A 17,684-nucleotide genomic window follows, 5' to 3' on the forward strand; every position below is an offset into this window, starting at 1 on the left:
TTCAAACCCAGATAGACCAGAGTTTATTGTTCTTATGGAGAGAAGGGCCGCAGTGACTCCAAACTTGGCCAATTAACATCTACAGAAATCCTTGCCACAAAAATACAATCTACTGATAATTGTATGTATGAAGACTATCAAGCCACACTGTGTGGTTGTAGGAATCCACCACCAGCCTCGAGCGGAAGCAGACAAATTAGTTGAATGAGAGGATGAGCTTCTCCATGCATACTTACATCCTCACCTTGAAATGGATCTTGAGATCTCATGAGAGGTTGTCAACCATAGTTGGGATTCTTCCTCATCTTGAAAGCTGCTATCGGTGTCTTATACTGCTTGTTCTATGATTGATGGTTGATAGAGGTTGAGAGAGAAATTATAATCTTTGAACTATGTCCTCTATAGATACATTGTTTAGTTCTTAGAAATCTTGTTAATTTACTGATGAGAGAATAGGGCCTAAGATAAGTTGTTTCTCCTATAAAAAATATCACATAAGGAATTATTTTATAATATAATTTTTTTTTAGTGATCAATATTTATAATTCAATTAGTTTTATTATATAAAGGGTCATATAATCTAACAATCCCCTCTCGGACGTTGATGAACTCGGTGGTTTCACTTCGAGCTAATCATCCTCTCACGTCCACACTCACGTTCATGCACAGTTACTCAAAGCGCCCCGCCGCAGTTCAATCCTGAGGTAGGATAGCCATGAGGAAGCTTCCTCCAAGCTTCCACCATCACTGTCAGCAGAGGTATACAATGGAGGAGATTATTTTCGGCATGTGTCCTCTTCCCTGACGTAAACCAGACACGAAGAACGACACAATTGAGAGAGAGAGAGAGAGAGAGAGAGAGAGAGATGCGTGTCAATCTCACAGTTCATTTTCAGTCTTTCTTCATCAGCAGAACTGCTTTTTGTATGGTTGTGGAGGAAGGTTCACAGAAGCTTCACTCTGCCGCTACATGGTAGAGGAGAGTCCTAATCATCCTTCTCAGCTTATAGATGGTTTAATGGCCAAAATATGCACAATTTTGCATGTGAATTTAGTGGATCAGATTGGATGCAATCATGCTCGAACGAGAAAGCTGGACATCGTAAGAATTAAACGAGTCGGATAATATATATTAGATTTGACTCACAATATAGTACATGTCGATGTTGACGTATTTGACTTTGAATGTGAAATCAATGCTTTTATTTGGTCTTTCAGTGTAATGTGTTTTGAATGAATGTCATTTTTTCTCAAGTCATGACTATTAGATTAAAATATTTCCTTTACCAAATACAAATTCTTGAAACCTATCATAACAAGTCAGCTCCAAAAATTGTGTTTTTTTCAGTATTTTGCAGTAAAAGAAACTATCTGAAATTGTTCTTATTATTTAACATCATATGTTTTATAGTTCTTAATTACTCTGAGTTTTAGCAACCAAACACACAGACACACACTCTCTCTCTTGGTAGAAGCCTCTCTCTCTGGCATTAACACAAACAGAAGAAACGCATAACTTCGGGCGAGCCATCGCCACAGAATTCTTGTTTTTTGTCTGATTACAATTCATTGTCTCACGATAACTATCTGCAATGATAGCCCACGAAGCTTCCTGGAACCTGATCGCACCCGATTATGAGCTATATTTTCGTGTATTTTTACTTGTTTTTGTTTTATAGAGGCTGAGAGTTTGCTGTATGAGACACGGGCTGATAACGCTTGCAGAAGTTGCACTGCGGACAACGTAGCAGCCATGGCATCGACGGGGTACGAGGCAGCGAGGCGCCTCGAGGCAGGCAACCCCAAAGGCGGCTCCGGCAGCCGCACCGCGCACGGCCACGGCCACGGCCACGGCCGCACCGCGCACAACATGTCCTCGTCGTCGCTGCGCAAGAAGTCGGACCTATCGTTGTTGTCGAAGGTCCGCTGCGGCCTCCTCAGGACCATCCTCACCAACCTGCAGGAGATCTTCCTCGGCACCAAGCTCTTCATCCTCTTCCCCGCCGTCCCCCTCGCCATCGCCGCCAACTACCTCCATTTTGGACGCGTAATTGCCCTCTTCCTCAGCTTACGCCATCATCATCATCATCATCATCATCATCAATGGCTGGTTATCTAGCTTGCATGAGAAGTATCATTGCATGAAATGTCTACCGTACATTAACGACAGCTCATTTCACCTTTGGAAACAGGCCTGGTTGTTTGCTTTGAGTCTGCTTGCCCTCACCCCTCTTGCCGAGCGTGTCAGCTTCCTCACAGAGTAAGTTCATCGTCATCTTCTTCTCATTTCTGTGTCTTGCATCAGTATAAATGCAACATTAATTTGATCCTTTTTCTCTGTTTCTTTCTCGATCGGGCTTTGGAATCACAGGCAAATCGCATATTACACCGGTCCTACTGGTACGTATGCGCACATGAAATCTCCTTCGACTCGAAGCAATTCAAGCAATGTGCCATCAATTCCTGTTGTGCTGCAGTTGGTGGGCTGCTGAACGCAACCTGTGGCAACGCCACGGAGCTGATCATAGCTCTATTTGCGTTGCACCGTGGGAAGATCGAGGTGGTGAAGTGCTCCTTGGTTGGATCTATCCTATCCAACCTACTGCTTGTTCTTGGATCCTCCCTCTTCCTTGGAGGCATCGCCAACCTGCACAAGGAACAGTCCTTCGATCGAGTAAGTACCGAAGTGGAGGCCATACCACGTTGCTGCCATCTCCTGCGTCCTTCTCACCATGTGCTCCGCCTTCTGCTGCATCTCGCAGAAGCAAGCTGATGTGAACACTGGTCTTCTGCTGCTGGGTGCGCTTTGCCACATCTTGTTGTTGGCGTTCGATCACGCTGTCAGCTCCGGCGAGCAAGCAGCGGACGCGGCTCCGAGATTGTGGCTGTCGAGGGCGTGCAGCATCGTCATGCTCCTCGCCTACGTTGCTTACCTTTTCTTCCAGCTGAAGACCCACCGCCAACTCTACGAGTCGGAAGAGGTGAGAGTTCATACACCCAACGACACTCACTCCGTTTCAACCGAAGCCGAATGGGTTAGAGATGGTGTTCTCTTCGGATGAACAGGAGGAAGACGATGACAACGACGATGCGGTAGCTCAAGACGAGGCAGTCATCGGATTCCCGAGCGCATTGGCTTGGCTGCTGGGCATGACGGCTGTGATTGCCATACTGTCTGAGTACGTTGTTGCAACCATTGAGGTACTTTTCGATCCCATATCCATCCTTAGAACATCTAAAGTGACCTACTCAAGAATCAAAGTGATCATGTCGTGTCTCATATCTTCAGGCTGCTTCGGATTCCTGGGGGATCTCTGTCAGTTTCATCAGCATTATCTTGCTCCCAATAGTTGGCAACGCAGCAGAGCATGCTGGTGCCATCATTTTTGCCTTCAAGAACAAGCTGGTACATGCAACTCAACCTCAACATACCTCCGCACTCTTCTACCCATGGAGATCATGTCTATAACCCTGAAATGTTGCAGGATATCACTCTTGGTGTTTCACTTGGATCAGCAACCCAGATCTCCATGTTTGTGGTAAGATTTCACAGTCCAAGTTCCTTCCCTTACATGGAATATAAATGATCCCTGACAAGACCTTTGGCCTGGTTTAGGTTCCATTAAGTGTGATTGTAGCCTGGACAATGGGAATCAAGATGGATCTTGATCTTGAACTGCTGGAAACTGGCTCACTCATCATGGCAATACTGATAACAGCCTTCACATTACAGGTATCCTTCTGTGGATTACTTACACTCTGAGATCATAATGAGTCTGAGTTCATTGCATTCCTCAGGATGGCACTTCACACTACTTGAAAGGACTTGTACCCCTCCTTTGTTACCTGGCAATTGGTGCATGCTTCTTTGTGTCCAAATCACCAGCAAGTGAGTATGAATCGAGCAATAGCTCATCGTTTAGGCAACACTTAAAGCATGGATTTGGACTAAAACTCGAACATATGGCAGATCGAATACATGATATAAATGCTGGTGTTCTGACCACATAAACTGGAGTTACTGTGGCCTAGTTAACAGGCAAGCTCACTCTGCTTACATGCATTATCTGTTTCGATTTCTTGTTCGAATACTGATGTACATTAATCTCAACGATGCTTGCAGTATGATCTGTAAACGAAAAGTTGAAGCTGAACAAGAATTGGCATGTCAAAAAAGGGGGGGGAAATCTCAAGAAAGTCACAGATCTGTTGGCTTACTCAGGAGGAACCTTTTCATGCTGAAGAGAAGAGTGGGAAATGGCTGATAAGTAGGAGGATGGCACCAACTTTTCCATGAAAGCTTGTTGAAGAACATGGAAAATGGAAGACCATATGCTATTGAGTTTGTAGCTATATGAACTGTAAATATTTTTCTTCTTTGCATATTTCCTGTTGTCCATTGCCTTTGTTATTTTCATTTGATGTTACAATGAGTGAATAGATGTTCAGATCTCATGATATAGCAACACACTGATGATCTGTTTGGCATTTTCTTATAAACTAAAGCCTCCCACACAAAGCATCAACAAAAATGGATGCCAATATGCTTTCAATTGTATCTCAAGGGTCATGGAATTCTCCTAGCTTAGCTTAGACCATCTTTTGCATGAGCAATGTTTTGAGAAGTCCTCAGTAATGCATTAAGTTATGAGAACCCTCATTAATCATAAGTGTTGGGCTTTGATATTCTAACATTAACCTAAACTTATTGCTACTTTAGACAGGATTTGCTGATACTTCATTACAGAGACTTGTCAACAATGATGCTTTTGTTTGCTTGTGTAAGAATGTTAACACAGTGCAAATTATAAGGAGCAAATCAACTCTATGCTTACTAGATTTTGAAGGGTTCAGAGACTCATCATCTGAAAGTGGCAGCAATAAAGGTTTCATGAAAATTCATTAGTTCTAATTGACTAATCTTTTCTTTGTCCTCATTTTTTTTTTACTTATTTCCTTGCCATGATCATATGCAAAACAACTAACTTGATAAATCAGAACTTCTTTATCTTAAACCTTAAATCTACAGAGAGTACACACAGTAAGTTATTGCTCTTTGGTGGTACAGACTTCTGTACCTCCTGGAACAGCAACAAATGACCAACAAAGGAAGAGGAGAGAGAGAGTCAAAAATAAATTTTTAATAAATCTTATCAAATTCTTTGGATAATTTACTAAGAAAATACCCACTTTATGGGCTTTTACCTGAAGCTTCTTATTTTTCAGAACTCACATGAAAAAACCTCAATCTGGTTAAATGCTCAAAAGGTTTTTGAACCAATTACCAGATTAGATTTCAATTATCTCTAAAATAATCAAAAAAATAGAAAAATAAATAAAGTAACTATTTATGCTATCCTTTTCTTTGACCATGAAAGTTTGAGGTAAGTTGGACAAACTTCCTTGTAAATAAACTGCATTGCACTTGGATTTGTATAATCAAGAAAAAATTGGGTTAATTGGACTATAAAAACTGCTAAAATCAATAAAAAATTAAAAATATAATTAAGAAACTATTTATATCTTATTTTCAGAATTGAGTTGGATAAACTTTATAATATTATAATCATAAATGAAATGCATTGCACTCTAATGCAGAATCAAGTGCAATATAATTTATTTATGAATTAACTTACTTAGTCTTTGAACATAGTAGTCAAATGTAGCAGTAGGTAATAATAATAATAATTTTTTATTATTAATAATTTTTATTATACTTCATTTATAGGTATAATAAAATAATATTTTAAATAAAAAAAATATTTTTTTATTCTCATATTTATTTCAAGCATCTGTTAATTAAGATCAGAATCCCATTTACATATTTGGATAGTAAAATTAGATCGGAGAGAAATCAATGCCTATCATTTTTTTTCTTATCATTTTTAATTTACACTACAAGGAGGGAGATCAAATATAACCACCAATCCAACAAAGCACCCAGCCATTTTAGATATTCTTAAAACATCTCCCTCATCATCTTTTATCGTTGGCTGCAACATATCGAATAGCACCGCTCCATGCATCCGTCGCCCCCCTCTCTCTACACTTCCTCCCACGGTGATGCTGTGTTATTCCTCCATGGCTTGGCTCCTTATGAAACCTCCACCAGTTGCATTAGTAGTAGAAGAAAACTATCTCCACCAACCATTTTGTTCATCGTCGGAGAGCTCCGACAAAGTACCCAGCCGTTTTAGATACGCGTAAAACATCCCTCTTTGCATCTCTTGTCACCACTTGAAACAGATCGAATGGCATTGCTCCACGCGTTTATCACCCGTTTCCTTCACCACCCCCCCTCCAAAAACTCCACCCACCTCCACCACTCTGACAAAGCATCTAACTATTTCAAATACGCGTAGAACATCCCCCTTTACATCTCTTATCGCCCCCTGTAACATATTAAATGACACCGCTTCACGCATTCGTCACCCCGTCCCTTCTCCACACCCTCCCCTCCCCTCCTCTCCTTCGAAAACCTCACCCACCTCCATCGCTTCTACAAAACACCCATTTCAGATGTTAATAAAACATCCCCTCTGCATCTTTTGTCATCAATTGTAATAGATCGAATGACACCGCTCCCCACATCAAAGGAGGATACAAGTGTCAATTTAGAGTCAATCAAAACTGAAATGTTAGATGCCAACTTTTTTTTACTGATGGAAGCCGTTGATATCATTTGTCCCCTTTGTAAGACAATCATTCATCCCCAAGAATTAACTGCAATTGCTACATAACACCCAAAGCGAAAAGATGGTATATATCACACCCTGTTATTTTTCATTGTAACGATTGAAGTAATATCCTTAATTTAATTAATATTATTTAAAATTATATAAAAATATTAATAATTATCAAAATATATACTTTTCTAAAAATAATAATTTTTTCTTATAAATATTCCCATAATATCTACATGCATCATTTTATCATTATTGATTAATTATTTTAAAAATGTAAAACTTAAAAAAAATTAAAACTGCATGTATATCCATATCAATATAACTATTACGAAGGTTGTCTTTTATTTTTTAAAAATCTTTTTTATTCAATCATTGCATAACATAGTATTTGAGGTTTATAAAATTTGAACTTGGGCACGTTACGCCTTAATTATCGGAATATTGTCTACTTAGATATGCAAAGGTTATTTGTAATATTAATATTTTTAACATAATCATTTTCAAATAAAAGGTAAACTTAAATTAAAAAAGAAATAATTTAAATTTTAATGCTGACTTTGGAGGGACGTTATAAAGCGGGTTAAAATGACAGTTCGTTAAAAACGAAAAGTAACGATTTAGAGACGTATCGTTATATTCTTCAAAATGTCCGATATGTTAATACGGAAGAAATCGTTATATTCGTCAACGAGCGCGTCCCATCGTTTTCTGCACAGACGAACGGGTATGGGCGTCTCATTTTGTCTTCTTTTCCTACGCATTGAGCCGACAGGGAAGAGGCGGCGGAGGAAGAGGAAAGGGGAGCGAGAAGGGCAACTCCTTGTTTCCTTGCCCCCATTCCACCGCTTCGACCTAGTGGGATTCGCCTTATCTCGATCCATCCCCGACCAATTTAGTCGCTCCCCTAAACCAGCCCCCACTTCCCCTCCTCTCCCTCCATTCGATGCTCCCATCCGCGCGCTCCGTCGCTTTCTTCGCCGTGCTCCTGCTAGGGTTGCTCGTCTCCGACGTGTTGACGCCCGTGGTGCTTGATCCGTCGGCGGAGAGCGAATCTTGGGGTACCGCAGCTGCCGCCGCTGCTTCTGCTTCCCCTCTTCCTTCTCCTCCTACTCATTTGCTTTCTCTTCCTGCTCCGCCTACTAGCGAGATCTTCGTGGAAGAAAAATGGACCGACCGGCCATTGTCGGGGGATTTGGTACCGGTCGAGGAGTCTCCTCCTTTTGTCCCGGATCCCAAATCGGCGTTGCTATTGAATTCGGCTGAAAGGTAAGCAATTGGATTTTGGATTGGTTCAAGCAAGATCAGGGTTTTCTGCCATCCCTCGTGTGTTTTTGATTGGTTGTATTTGTTAAAGATCCAACTTTTTTAAGTTCAAGACACAAATTTGAAGATAGTTCTCGTGAATTTTGACTCTCTCCTTTTGAAATTCAACATTACTCGCAGCTTAGTAGAGGCTAGCTGCTGTAACAATGACAATTTGCTAGCTGTGATAGGCGTTCTTTTAAGCATGTCGACTTGTGTGAATATGTGTTCAAAGTAGCAGTAGCTTGATTATGGTAATTCCTGAAATTCTCATGTGGCTTGATGGAACATTTTTTAACTGGCATTCACACACTAAGAACCATTGGCTTTCTGATATTTCCTATATTAGCTGATGGAAACAGTTGATGGTGCTGTATTGCATCTTTTTTAACTTTTTCATCAGTTGTTAGATGAATGCATAGGTATACCTTCAAGTGGGTGGAACTAAGACTAGGTGTTTTCATGTTTGTTTAGTGGATCTATGAATCTGCTTTTTCAACTTCAAGCTTAAAAGTCTTTCTTTTCAGGTAGACAGTGACCGTGTGATATGTATTTGTGCTGTTTTAGGAACAAATTGATCTGGTTATTTAACAACTACTAATTCAACATGCCAAAGCTTTTTCTGACATACATGACATGACATTGTTGGTACAAGCAATAACTTTTTGTATATGTTTGAAATATCGTGTTTTTTATGCGAATTCTTTTGGTTGTTTAAACCTATTTATATGTGTGCTCTTTGGGATACTTACATATATGTTGCTGTGTTTTGATTTTTGTTTTTGTTTCTTATTGTGTTGCATCAGTAAGGAGGGCAGATTCTTCCTCGCTTTGCCAAATGGTACCATCTATTTCATGAATCAATCTACAAAACCTCAGTGGAAGCTTTTGATAGGTCAGCCACTTTCATATTCATGGAGATCTCCTTCAAATGATGATCCTGATTATATTGTGTTTTCTGATAGCAATGGGGAACTTTATGAATATAGCAAGGATGTTGGCATAAGGGTACGCTCGTGAATGTCTCTGTGTTTTTTGTTATGTTTATAATATCTAGCATGTGCTTTTCGTGTGGAGATGGTGACACATTAAAAAAGCAAACGATTGGGAGATGGCATGGGGGGCTGCTGGTCCTTTTCCCATTGTATATACTATATAGTATAGACCAATAACATTGCTACTATTATTCTTTTTCATGTTGTAGAAACATAACCGGACAGTGGAGGAATATGTCCAGAGAGCACCTGTGGTTGAAGGATCAGTTATCACCACTGGGACAAAGACATCAACATTTTATGTTGTTGATGCTGATAGTGGGGAGTTAATTTATCATGATAATGAGCCTTTTAGTTTGCCAACTGTTGGGGTTCCCATGGCTAAAGAACAGTCAATTGCATCCAAGCTAGAGTCTGGCAATGCTACTTATATTACCATTATAAGAACAGATTATTTTCTGAATAGTTATGATATAAATAATCATTTATGGAGTGTGATGATTTCTCGTATCAGTGCTCATAATGTTGGCCCCGGACTGACAAATACCATGTATGATGAAATGGAAATATCATCGGTGTCCGGAAGAAATATTCCTGTCTACTTTACTGGAGAGACTGATCAACTACCTAAACACAAGGCTATGCTCCCTCCCTCATTTTCTGAACCAAATACTGGGATGTGGTCTGGACAAGACTATGAGCAATCTTATGAATGCGAATCAGCCAGTAACTGTTCCTTAGGAATTGTCACAACTTCCAATATGGACCATGACCAGATAGTGGAGAGACTAAACGATGAACATATTTCTTTAGGTGGATCACGAGGCTTGCCTACTTCCCCAAATGGATGTTCACTGGGAAATTGCATTTCTGCTAGGCCAAAATTTCCTACGGCATATTCTAGTTTTGTAAACTCAAGACAGAGACCTAGAGGTCCCATCAACTGGCTTTATCACGAACAAGAGTGTTCTAATACATCACAGAACTCATTGGATGATTCAAATAATTGTTCAATCGACGGACATTCTCATGTTCAGCAAGGCCGTGGCTTGTCAATGCAATCTATTTATGGTCATAGTTGGCTATTTATTCTCTCTGTGCCTATATTTGCGTTTTGCTATTTTGGGTTGAGAAAGCTGTTCAAGCATGATAAAAAATATAATGATTTGAAGGAAAAGCAATCTGTCATTCCTAAGAAGAGGAAATCTCGGAAGTCTGGAAACTTGAAAAATGCTACCATCAGTGTTAGTCAGGAGAGACATACTTTATCCGTGAAAGAGAATGCTGAAACCAATGGGCATAATCAAATTCAGGTCAATGGAAGTTATTCATTCATACCTGATGGTGATAGTGATGGGCGTTGGGTTGGAAGACTTTTTGTTACAAATATTAAAATTGGTCACGGGAGCAATGGTACAGTCGTCTTTGAAGGATATTATGGTGGTCGTCCAGTTGCTGTAAAACGGCTTCTTCGTGCACATCATGATGTTGCCTTTAAAGAGATTCAGAATCTTATTGCATCTGATCGACACCCAAATATTGTTCGGTGGTATGGAGTAGAACAAGATTTGGATTTTGTGTATATCTCACTGGAGCGTTGTATTTGCAGCCTAAGTGACCTAATATGCATATGCTCAGATTCTTCTTCACATTCAGTATCTGTGGAAAATGAAACTTCAAACTCTGTGATTGAAGACAAAGTTCAATTAGGCTTGGCAGAAGGTATCAGAAAGGATGTTAATTTGTGGAGATCAAATGGGCTTCCTTCAAGGCAACTCTTAAAGATAATGAGGTGCGGGTTTGTCCTTTCCCTTGTATGTCTCTTCACTGTAGATTTTGTGTTGCTCTGTTACTTCTTTGTCTCCTTGTATATATATTTGAGTCAATATTTTTTTATAAACAGCTTATAGGTCATCTTTTATCTTACTTGTTGGCATTGGGTGTTTACTGAACAGTGAAGAATTACCCATTTAGCAGCCATTGTTTCCTTAAGAATATAAGACAATGACAATTTAAGTCTCATTTGATTGAATTTAGCGATTTGGTTTTTTCTTAGAAGTAGCTTCTTGATTGCAATATTATTTTCTTTCACAAAAGAAAACTTCAAAATACATCAGAACCAGCTCTGTACAACAGATGATGGCGAAGTTGGGAAGAAATTATATGTATATTCATTAGTGACACAGTTTCTCAAGCACAAGAAAACTTTGTACAACAGAGGATGACATATGTTTCTATACAAAATCAAGAGTGATATAGTTTCTTAAACAGAATAAAAACCTAAAGTTCATAGTATTGACTGGAAAACAGTGGCTGTCAAATTAGCAAAAAATTTACAGTTAATACAATAATTACAGTGAAAAGCCTCATCTAAGTAATCCAATTTGTTGTTGTTGTTCCTGTTGTTGTTGTGTATCATAGGAACCTTTGACATGTCTACTTTAAGGCAATAGCATTTGCTTCTTTTCCTCAAGTTGCTTGTGTTGTCTATTTATTTTGGAAATTGGCTATGCTAATTTGCAAATTTTGGTAGCTATTGATCTTTTGTGATACTGTGGATCTATTGTTTTTAAAACTTTAATTGTATTTGTTTTACAGAGATGTAGTTTCTGGCCTTGCACATCTACATGAACTTGGAATCATACACCGGGATCTAAAGCCTCAAAATGTGCTAATAAGCAATGACAGATATCTTAATGCCAAACTTTCTGATATGGGTATTAGCAAACGCCTACTTGAAGACATGTCTTCATTGAGCCGTAATGCTACTGGTTAGTGCACAATGAGAACTTTATATCTCTGGTATCTGACAATTGTGCTTATTCTTTTACTATCCTTAGAAATGGACCAAGTTCAAGCATGTTTTAATTTACTATAGGATATGGTAGCTCTGGTTGGCAAGCACCTGAACAACTTCTTCATGGGCGTCAAACACGAGCTGTGGATTTGTTCAGTTTGGGTTGCATACTATTCTTTTGTATTACCAAGGGAAAACATCCATTTGGCAATCATTTTGAAAGGGATGCAAACATTATTAACAATCGCATGGACCTCTTCTTGGTGGATCATATACCAGAAGCTGAACATTTACTTTGTCAACTGTTACAGCCTGACCCAAAGATGAGGCAAGCAGACTTTCTTTCACAATTTCCATAGTTACATTGCAGTCATTCCCTCTGCTTATTTTTTCTGATTTGCTAAGTACATGCTTCTTGTGTATCATCAGGCTGAATGCAGTAGAAGTATTGTGTCACCCTCTTTTTTGGAGTTCTGAGGCACGACTTTCATTTTTACGAGATGTAAGCGATCGGGTTGAATTAGAAGACAGAGAAAATGAATCGGAGCTGCTAAAATCGTTAGAAAATAGTGCGCCAAATGCATTTGGTGGGAAATGGGATGATAAGTTAGATGTTGCATTCATTACAGACATGGGTCGGTACAGAAAATATCGTTTTGATTCCATACGTGACCTTCTACGAGTAATAAGAAATAAGTTTAATCATTACCGGGAACTTCCAAAAGAACTCCAGGTAGCCTCTTCCATCCTTTTATTTGAGTATATTCATCTTACATTCTTGTGATCAATTAGCTCTGTGTGTAACTTGGTTCAGGTAATTTCTTTGTTGTAGATATTTGTAGTTATATTATCACTTTGTTGAACCAATCAATAAGAAAGTGTGCTTCTTGCTTCAGAATGTGGTGGGAGTTTAGGTACCGAAATACGAATGCTGAACATATTATTTGGTTTCCAATACTTTTCCATTTTGTCTGATCATCATCATTTTTTTCCAAAGGAGCATTTTTCACTTCAACTTCAACTGTATGAAAAAGAACTTGAATTGGATATACTTGTTGGGTTTGTTTACTTTTACCTCTTTTTTTTGGCTTGGATCTCAAATAAAATATTGTTCATCATCCCATTATTCTCTTTACTTCGTATACTAAATTTAATGCTCGTGCCATACTGATCCACTTGTTAATGCTGATTAACTAGTTGAGGGTGTTTCATGTGTTGTGTTGTGTGCTTTGTGAATTGAGCAGTACTTGCAAGGGTATTTGTTCTTTATGCTGAAGTATTTCCAACGGCTGCAGGAAACTCTTGGACCTGTTCCTCAAGGATTTGATATGTACTTTGCAAGTCGATTCCCAAAGCTCCTAATTGAAGTCTACAAAGTGGTTTACCGATTCTGTAAGGAAGAGGATTCCCTTAGCAAGTATTTCCAAAGTAGCAGCCTTTTGTAGATTCAAAATGCTTGTTTTGTACTTCTTGGATGCAATAACTAAACCCTAGTATATTATCCTAAAAAGGTTGTATCTACTATGTTTATAATCCAAATCCTGCTTAATTCATTGCAAATTGTGATTCACATTTGGAATTGAGAGGTTCAGAAACCTCTGTTCAGTGATCTTCCTGCACTTCCTTGCCTTTTTGTTGTTTGGATCTCATGTTGGTTGAGTGCTAGTATTCAATGAAAAGCTGAAATGTTGTGTGCCATGAAATATTCATTATAATATACAGTGCTACCAAATAACATGACATACTGTAACCTGATTGAAAGCGGGTGAAGTGGTATGAGTCAGGAGACATCATTGCAATGAAGGATCACAATTCTTCCAGTTGTTATTGCAATCGAACTTTCTTACAATCATAGTGATCAGATGGAAGGCCTTTGAAGCCATTCAATCAATATACACCACATTGACCTAAATCAAATTTTTTTTTTTTTGCTGTAGGTTATTCTAAAATGATTCTATGTTTACAACATGCTACTCCATAATTCCAACACCTCCTGTGCTCCATTACCATGCTAAACTCACTTTCTCTTGTAAGATTGCAAGCAATGCCTAGAAAGCATCTTGCAACAAATTATTCTGGTTCAGAGAAGTCTGCTGGCAACAATAGCTGAAGCAGATGAATTCAAGCAACAAAATCATGCAACACCTGTTAATCCAAATTGGTGCTCATATTCGATTGCATCTTTTGCAGCTTGCACCGCGAGAAGGCTCTGTTGATTGTCTGATACAGGAAAGCCAACATCACAGTGCTGCAGCCCGAGTGTGAGAGACCCCTCACTGTTTTGACCTAACTCAGCCATCTGATACACCAAAAACCCGTCTGTGCCAGCTAGAGCATCTTGTAAAAGCTGGAATCTTGTCCAATCGATGGATATGAATCTTGTGTAGTTGTTCCATCTCGGAAAGCAGCAGCTGATGTGGCCACATTCATGGTTGGGATGGTTTTGGGTCTTCAGGAGTCACTTATCAGGATCGTTTCGCATCTTCCAGTTGCGGGGTTCTGCTAGTCTTCATGGTCTTCAGAGGGTTGGATGTCTTCATTCAGTTTGGGTGGATTTGATAAGGAAGAGTTTGAGTCAATCTCGGTATCTCCAAACTCTTCTTTGTACATGTTTTCGATCATAGGCTTCCAAAGACGAACTCGTGCATTTATGAACCAGTTTGAAACCTGAATGAAAGTGAGTCCAGATGAGGAAATGTGATGGATAATCTTAAAATATATGCAACTGATTGCTCAGTTTCTCAGTTGCAGATTGACATGAGCTAGGAATTAATTCATTGGGAGGTCCAACTTGAATCAGGAACAACCCTTTTTTGATGTCCATACATTTACTAATCATCAACATCGAACGACAAAGAATAGGATAAGTTACCATTTCACTATCAATCCTCAAGCAGAAAGATGGTTGTTCATCAGGAAGCATGTAGAAACAAATCCTTTGCCGTAGAAGGATCAAGAGGTAAAAATGTGGACATGAGATGATATAAAACGTGAAAGAGAGAAAAACATGAGAAAAGGACAGTAAACGGAGTCGCAACAAAGATATTTCAGGTGAAAAAAAGACAGTAGTTCTGCCTTTCCGGTTAAGCAATATATGCTTCTGATATCAATAGCATCAAAAGAGAGCAAAATCCAAACAAAACCATGCCTCACAACAGATCCAAAGTCAATCAAGAATAAGAAGTTTACCTGACTTCTCGTCAAGCCTGTCTGTCTTGCAAGTACCAGCTTCTCAGAATCCTTTGGGTAACTGGCAAAAATGTATCACAGCATTGTGTTAAGAGTGAAGAATCATTGTACTCAAAAGAACCAGGTGGAAAAGAAATGTTGTTGGAGCTTACGGATGAAGGAAGTGCTCAAACAGCCACGCGCGGAGAATAGAGACAGATGACTCGGGCAAACCCCTCTGTGGCCTCCAAGAATGCTGTTGCATCAGACCATATTGATGCAAGGTTCTCTGATGCCGTAACTGCTGATCTATGTATCTAAGGCGAGATAACCCACTACTGCTACCACTTAAATCCTCCGGTTCACCAAGACTTTTCCTGGTAGCTTGAATTTGGCCACTGATGGCATCTCTCACGCAGCGGAAATGCCGTGAAATAGTTTGAAGAGCAAGTACAGTGTATGGTTTAGTAGCCCCACAACCAGCTATTGCATCAAACCATGACACTATTATCTGCATCTGATGGTAATACTGTGCATACCTTCTATCAACCTAAAATTAAAAGGTTAACTGAAGATGAAAGACAATGAATCTGTTCTCAGGTCACATTACAAAATCACAAGAGCATCACATTGATAGAGTCGACTGCATAAAAGTGATTATTGGCATTATTCCACTCACCAGAACTAAGCCGCTTTAGAAAATTTTGTTTAGGCACATCTTAGGCATATAATATTTCAGATATGGAGAAAAAATAATATGATCATAGGAGTCCCTTCCATAGTGTTGTATAGAGTGTAGTTCTCATGGTAAAATTTGTGCCAGTTATTTTCAAGTTCCTTTTTAATATTCAAAAATATACAAAATTGAAAGTTTCTAATTACAAGGAGTACAAATTTAGGTTTGCAAACAATGTCACTTGCGACACTACCTCACGGCTCAGGTAAAAATCTGTTGTCTACTTTAAGGTAAGAAGGTAATACAAGAAGCTTTTTCAAATCATGGTAAAGTTTGTCAGTTATCTGCAAGTTCGTTCTTGAAATAAAAGAAAGATATTTGCAAGTTTCTAAACATATTGTGGTCAAGAACAAATATTGCTAGGAAGCATATGTTATAACCAATCAAGTGGCAAAGGAAGCTACCTCTTCTGCAAATTCTCAAACTGCACTCTGGACAGAGATGTTATTTCTGAAAGTCTGTCATATAACATGCTTCTAAAATCTAATAACTTAATCAGTGTTTTTTCCTTTTGACTGAAAACATATAACCATTTATTTGTACTTATGTCTTCCCATTTATTTAAAGATAATCTACTAATGGTAGATACAACTAAGAAAACTTTATTTTTACAATGTATTGGTGATTGGAAACACATCAAATCGAGTCATGCCAACCAACATTTATTTTTTTAGTTATCCTAAAATGAAATTAAAAGTCTCATAATAAAAATGATATCATTAAGAAAAAAGAAAAGGAAAGGCAAAGTTATATACCTCATCCAACATTTGCAGAAGATTTGAGACCTTGTTTTGAAGATCCTCCTTTTCAGAAGCTGAGAGCTCACTTGAACAATTAGCTACAGCCTCTTGAGGGTTTGAAGCCATCACTTCACTTTTTGATCCCGTGTTAGCATCCTTATTTGTCATGGCACCAGCAGAAGCATAGAGACTTTGGCTTCTATCTGTTTTTGGCCTCAAAGCCTTCCGGACATTGACAACTTCATCAAGTAATTCTTGTGCTGGCCTGAGATATTTAGAATTTGGAATCAAGCTTGTAAGACTTGAAAGTTCATTTGGGGAGACGTTGCCATGCATGCTTTTGTTTTGAAAGCTTTCTTCCCTTAGTGGCCCAACAGTTCCAGATGTAAACTGATGTGAATCAATGAAAGAGATATCTAAGCTTGTAGGATGGTACTGAATTGAAGGAACTGGCATTTGTGTGCTAAGGCTAAGTGATAACGCTTGATTTTGCATGGTTGAAACATTTGAATGCTGCAAAGACAAGCTTTGCCCATTTATGATGCCCAGCTGTGTCTGCAGACTCACCTGATGATCATCAGGATGAATTAGAACATCTGCACCATTTATGGAACCTTCCACCGAATGCATAAATAACATCTCATTTCTTCCATCTTTCCAAGTATCATGAGCATGGTCTCCATGAAGTGAAGTTACCTCATTGGAATTCCCAACAGCCATGCCTTGTGAAATGATGGTAGTGGTGACAGGAAGCTCATTGCGATTCTGCTGAGTTTGAGTGCTACCAGCTAATGCATCAGCATACGAGCCAGAATTTGAAAAGCTAAGGTACATCATGTTTCCAGGAACTGGTGATTCAGAATGTAAAGCATGCGCTGGATTCCTCGGAGAAAGATTTAGAGAGGTTTCACTTTGGTTGTTAGACATAAAAAAGAATGTAGACAATTTTCTCTTGCTTGGTTTTAAACATGGCAAGATCTGCAGACATGGCAGGATGATGGATCATTGCGATATTTTGGCTATAATATAATAACTGACTTATTTCCAGGAATATGGATGAACTCAGACACAGAAAGCTCAAGTCCCTTATGAGGAAATGAATAATTCTGCAATAGTCAGGAATACAGGTCAAGATTAACTTATAAATCAGAAAAACTTAATATCATTCAGATGCAAACACAAAGTATAGTTAATGAATAACAAATGACCAGAAACAGCTATAGCAGAGCAGCGCTAAAACAAATATGATAAGATGGTGGC

The 17,684-nt window shown here is 38.8% G+C and overlaps 3 protein-coding genes across 6 annotated transcripts; 2 read left to right on the plus strand and 1 right to left on the minus strand.

The window, feature by feature from the left end:
• Positions 1-1,384: 1,384 nt before the first annotated feature.
• On the plus strand, positions 1,385-4,455 carry LOC103979928 (vacuolar cation/proton exchanger 1a). The gene is made up of 12 exons (XM_018823833.2): positions 1,385-2,047; positions 2,193-2,260; positions 2,372-2,400; positions 2,478-2,674; positions 2,763-2,981; positions 3,067-3,201; positions 3,290-3,406; positions 3,486-3,539; positions 3,617-3,733; positions 3,799-3,889; positions 3,971-4,039; positions 4,124-4,455. The coding sequence occupies exons 1-11, from the start codon at positions 1,754-1,756 to the stop codon at positions 4,009-4,011; spliced, it is 1,362 nt and encodes a 453-aa protein (XP_018679378.2). The 5' UTR covers positions 1,385-1,753; the 3' UTR covers positions 4,012-4,039; positions 4,124-4,455.
• A 2,954-nt stretch (positions 4,456-7,409) lies between these two features.
• Positions 7,410-15,545, plus strand: LOC135608433 (serine/threonine-protein kinase/endoribonuclease IRE1-like). Of its 3 annotated transcripts, none has more exons than XM_065101313.1 (8): positions 7,410-7,952; positions 8,795-8,996; positions 9,193-10,775; positions 11,582-11,754; positions 11,862-12,108; positions 12,210-12,513; positions 13,076-13,172; positions 13,971-15,545. In XM_065101313.1, the coding sequence occupies exons 1-8, from the start codon at positions 7,630-7,632 to the stop codon at positions 13,994-13,996; spliced, it is 2,955 nt and encodes a 984-aa protein (XP_064957385.1). In that variant the 5' UTR covers positions 7,410-7,629; the 3' UTR covers positions 13,997-15,545. The 3 variants fall into 3 exon arrangements, with proteins under 3 accessions (XP_064957385.1, XP_064957384.1, XP_064957386.1); XM_065101314.1 differs by lacking the exon at positions 13,971-15,545 and having other exon boundaries at positions 7,412-7,744; positions 7,830-7,952; positions 13,076-13,359; XM_065101312.1 differs by lacking the exon at positions 13,971-15,545 and having other exon boundaries at positions 7,411-7,952; positions 13,076-13,359.
• LOC135608435 (BEL1-like homeodomain protein 7) lies at positions 13,580-17,351 on the minus strand. Of its 2 annotated transcripts, XM_065101318.1 has the most exons (5): positions 16,992-17,120; positions 16,440-16,689; positions 15,122-15,498; positions 14,970-15,030; positions 13,580-14,447 (listed from the first exon to the last, which is right to left on the minus strand). In XM_065101318.1, exons 1-5 carry the CDS (start codon positions 17,000-17,002, stop codon positions 14,283-14,285), a joined length of 864 nt encoding a protein of 287 aa, XP_064957390.1. In that variant the 5' UTR covers positions 17,003-17,120; the 3' UTR covers positions 13,580-14,282. The 2 variants fall into 2 exon arrangements, with proteins under 2 accessions (XP_064957390.1, XP_064957389.1); XM_065101317.1 differs by having other exon boundaries at positions 16,440-17,351.
• Positions 17,352-17,684: the final 333 nt, after the last annotated feature.

This window comes from Musa acuminata, chromosome BXJ2-3, assembly GCF_036884655.1.
Source record: "Musa acuminata AAA Group cultivar baxijiao chromosome BXJ2-3, Cavendish_Baxijiao_AAA, whole genome shotgun sequence".
In the NCBI taxonomy this organism is placed as follows: domain Eukaryota; kingdom Viridiplantae; phylum Streptophyta; class Magnoliopsida; order Zingiberales; family Musaceae; genus Musa; species Musa acuminata.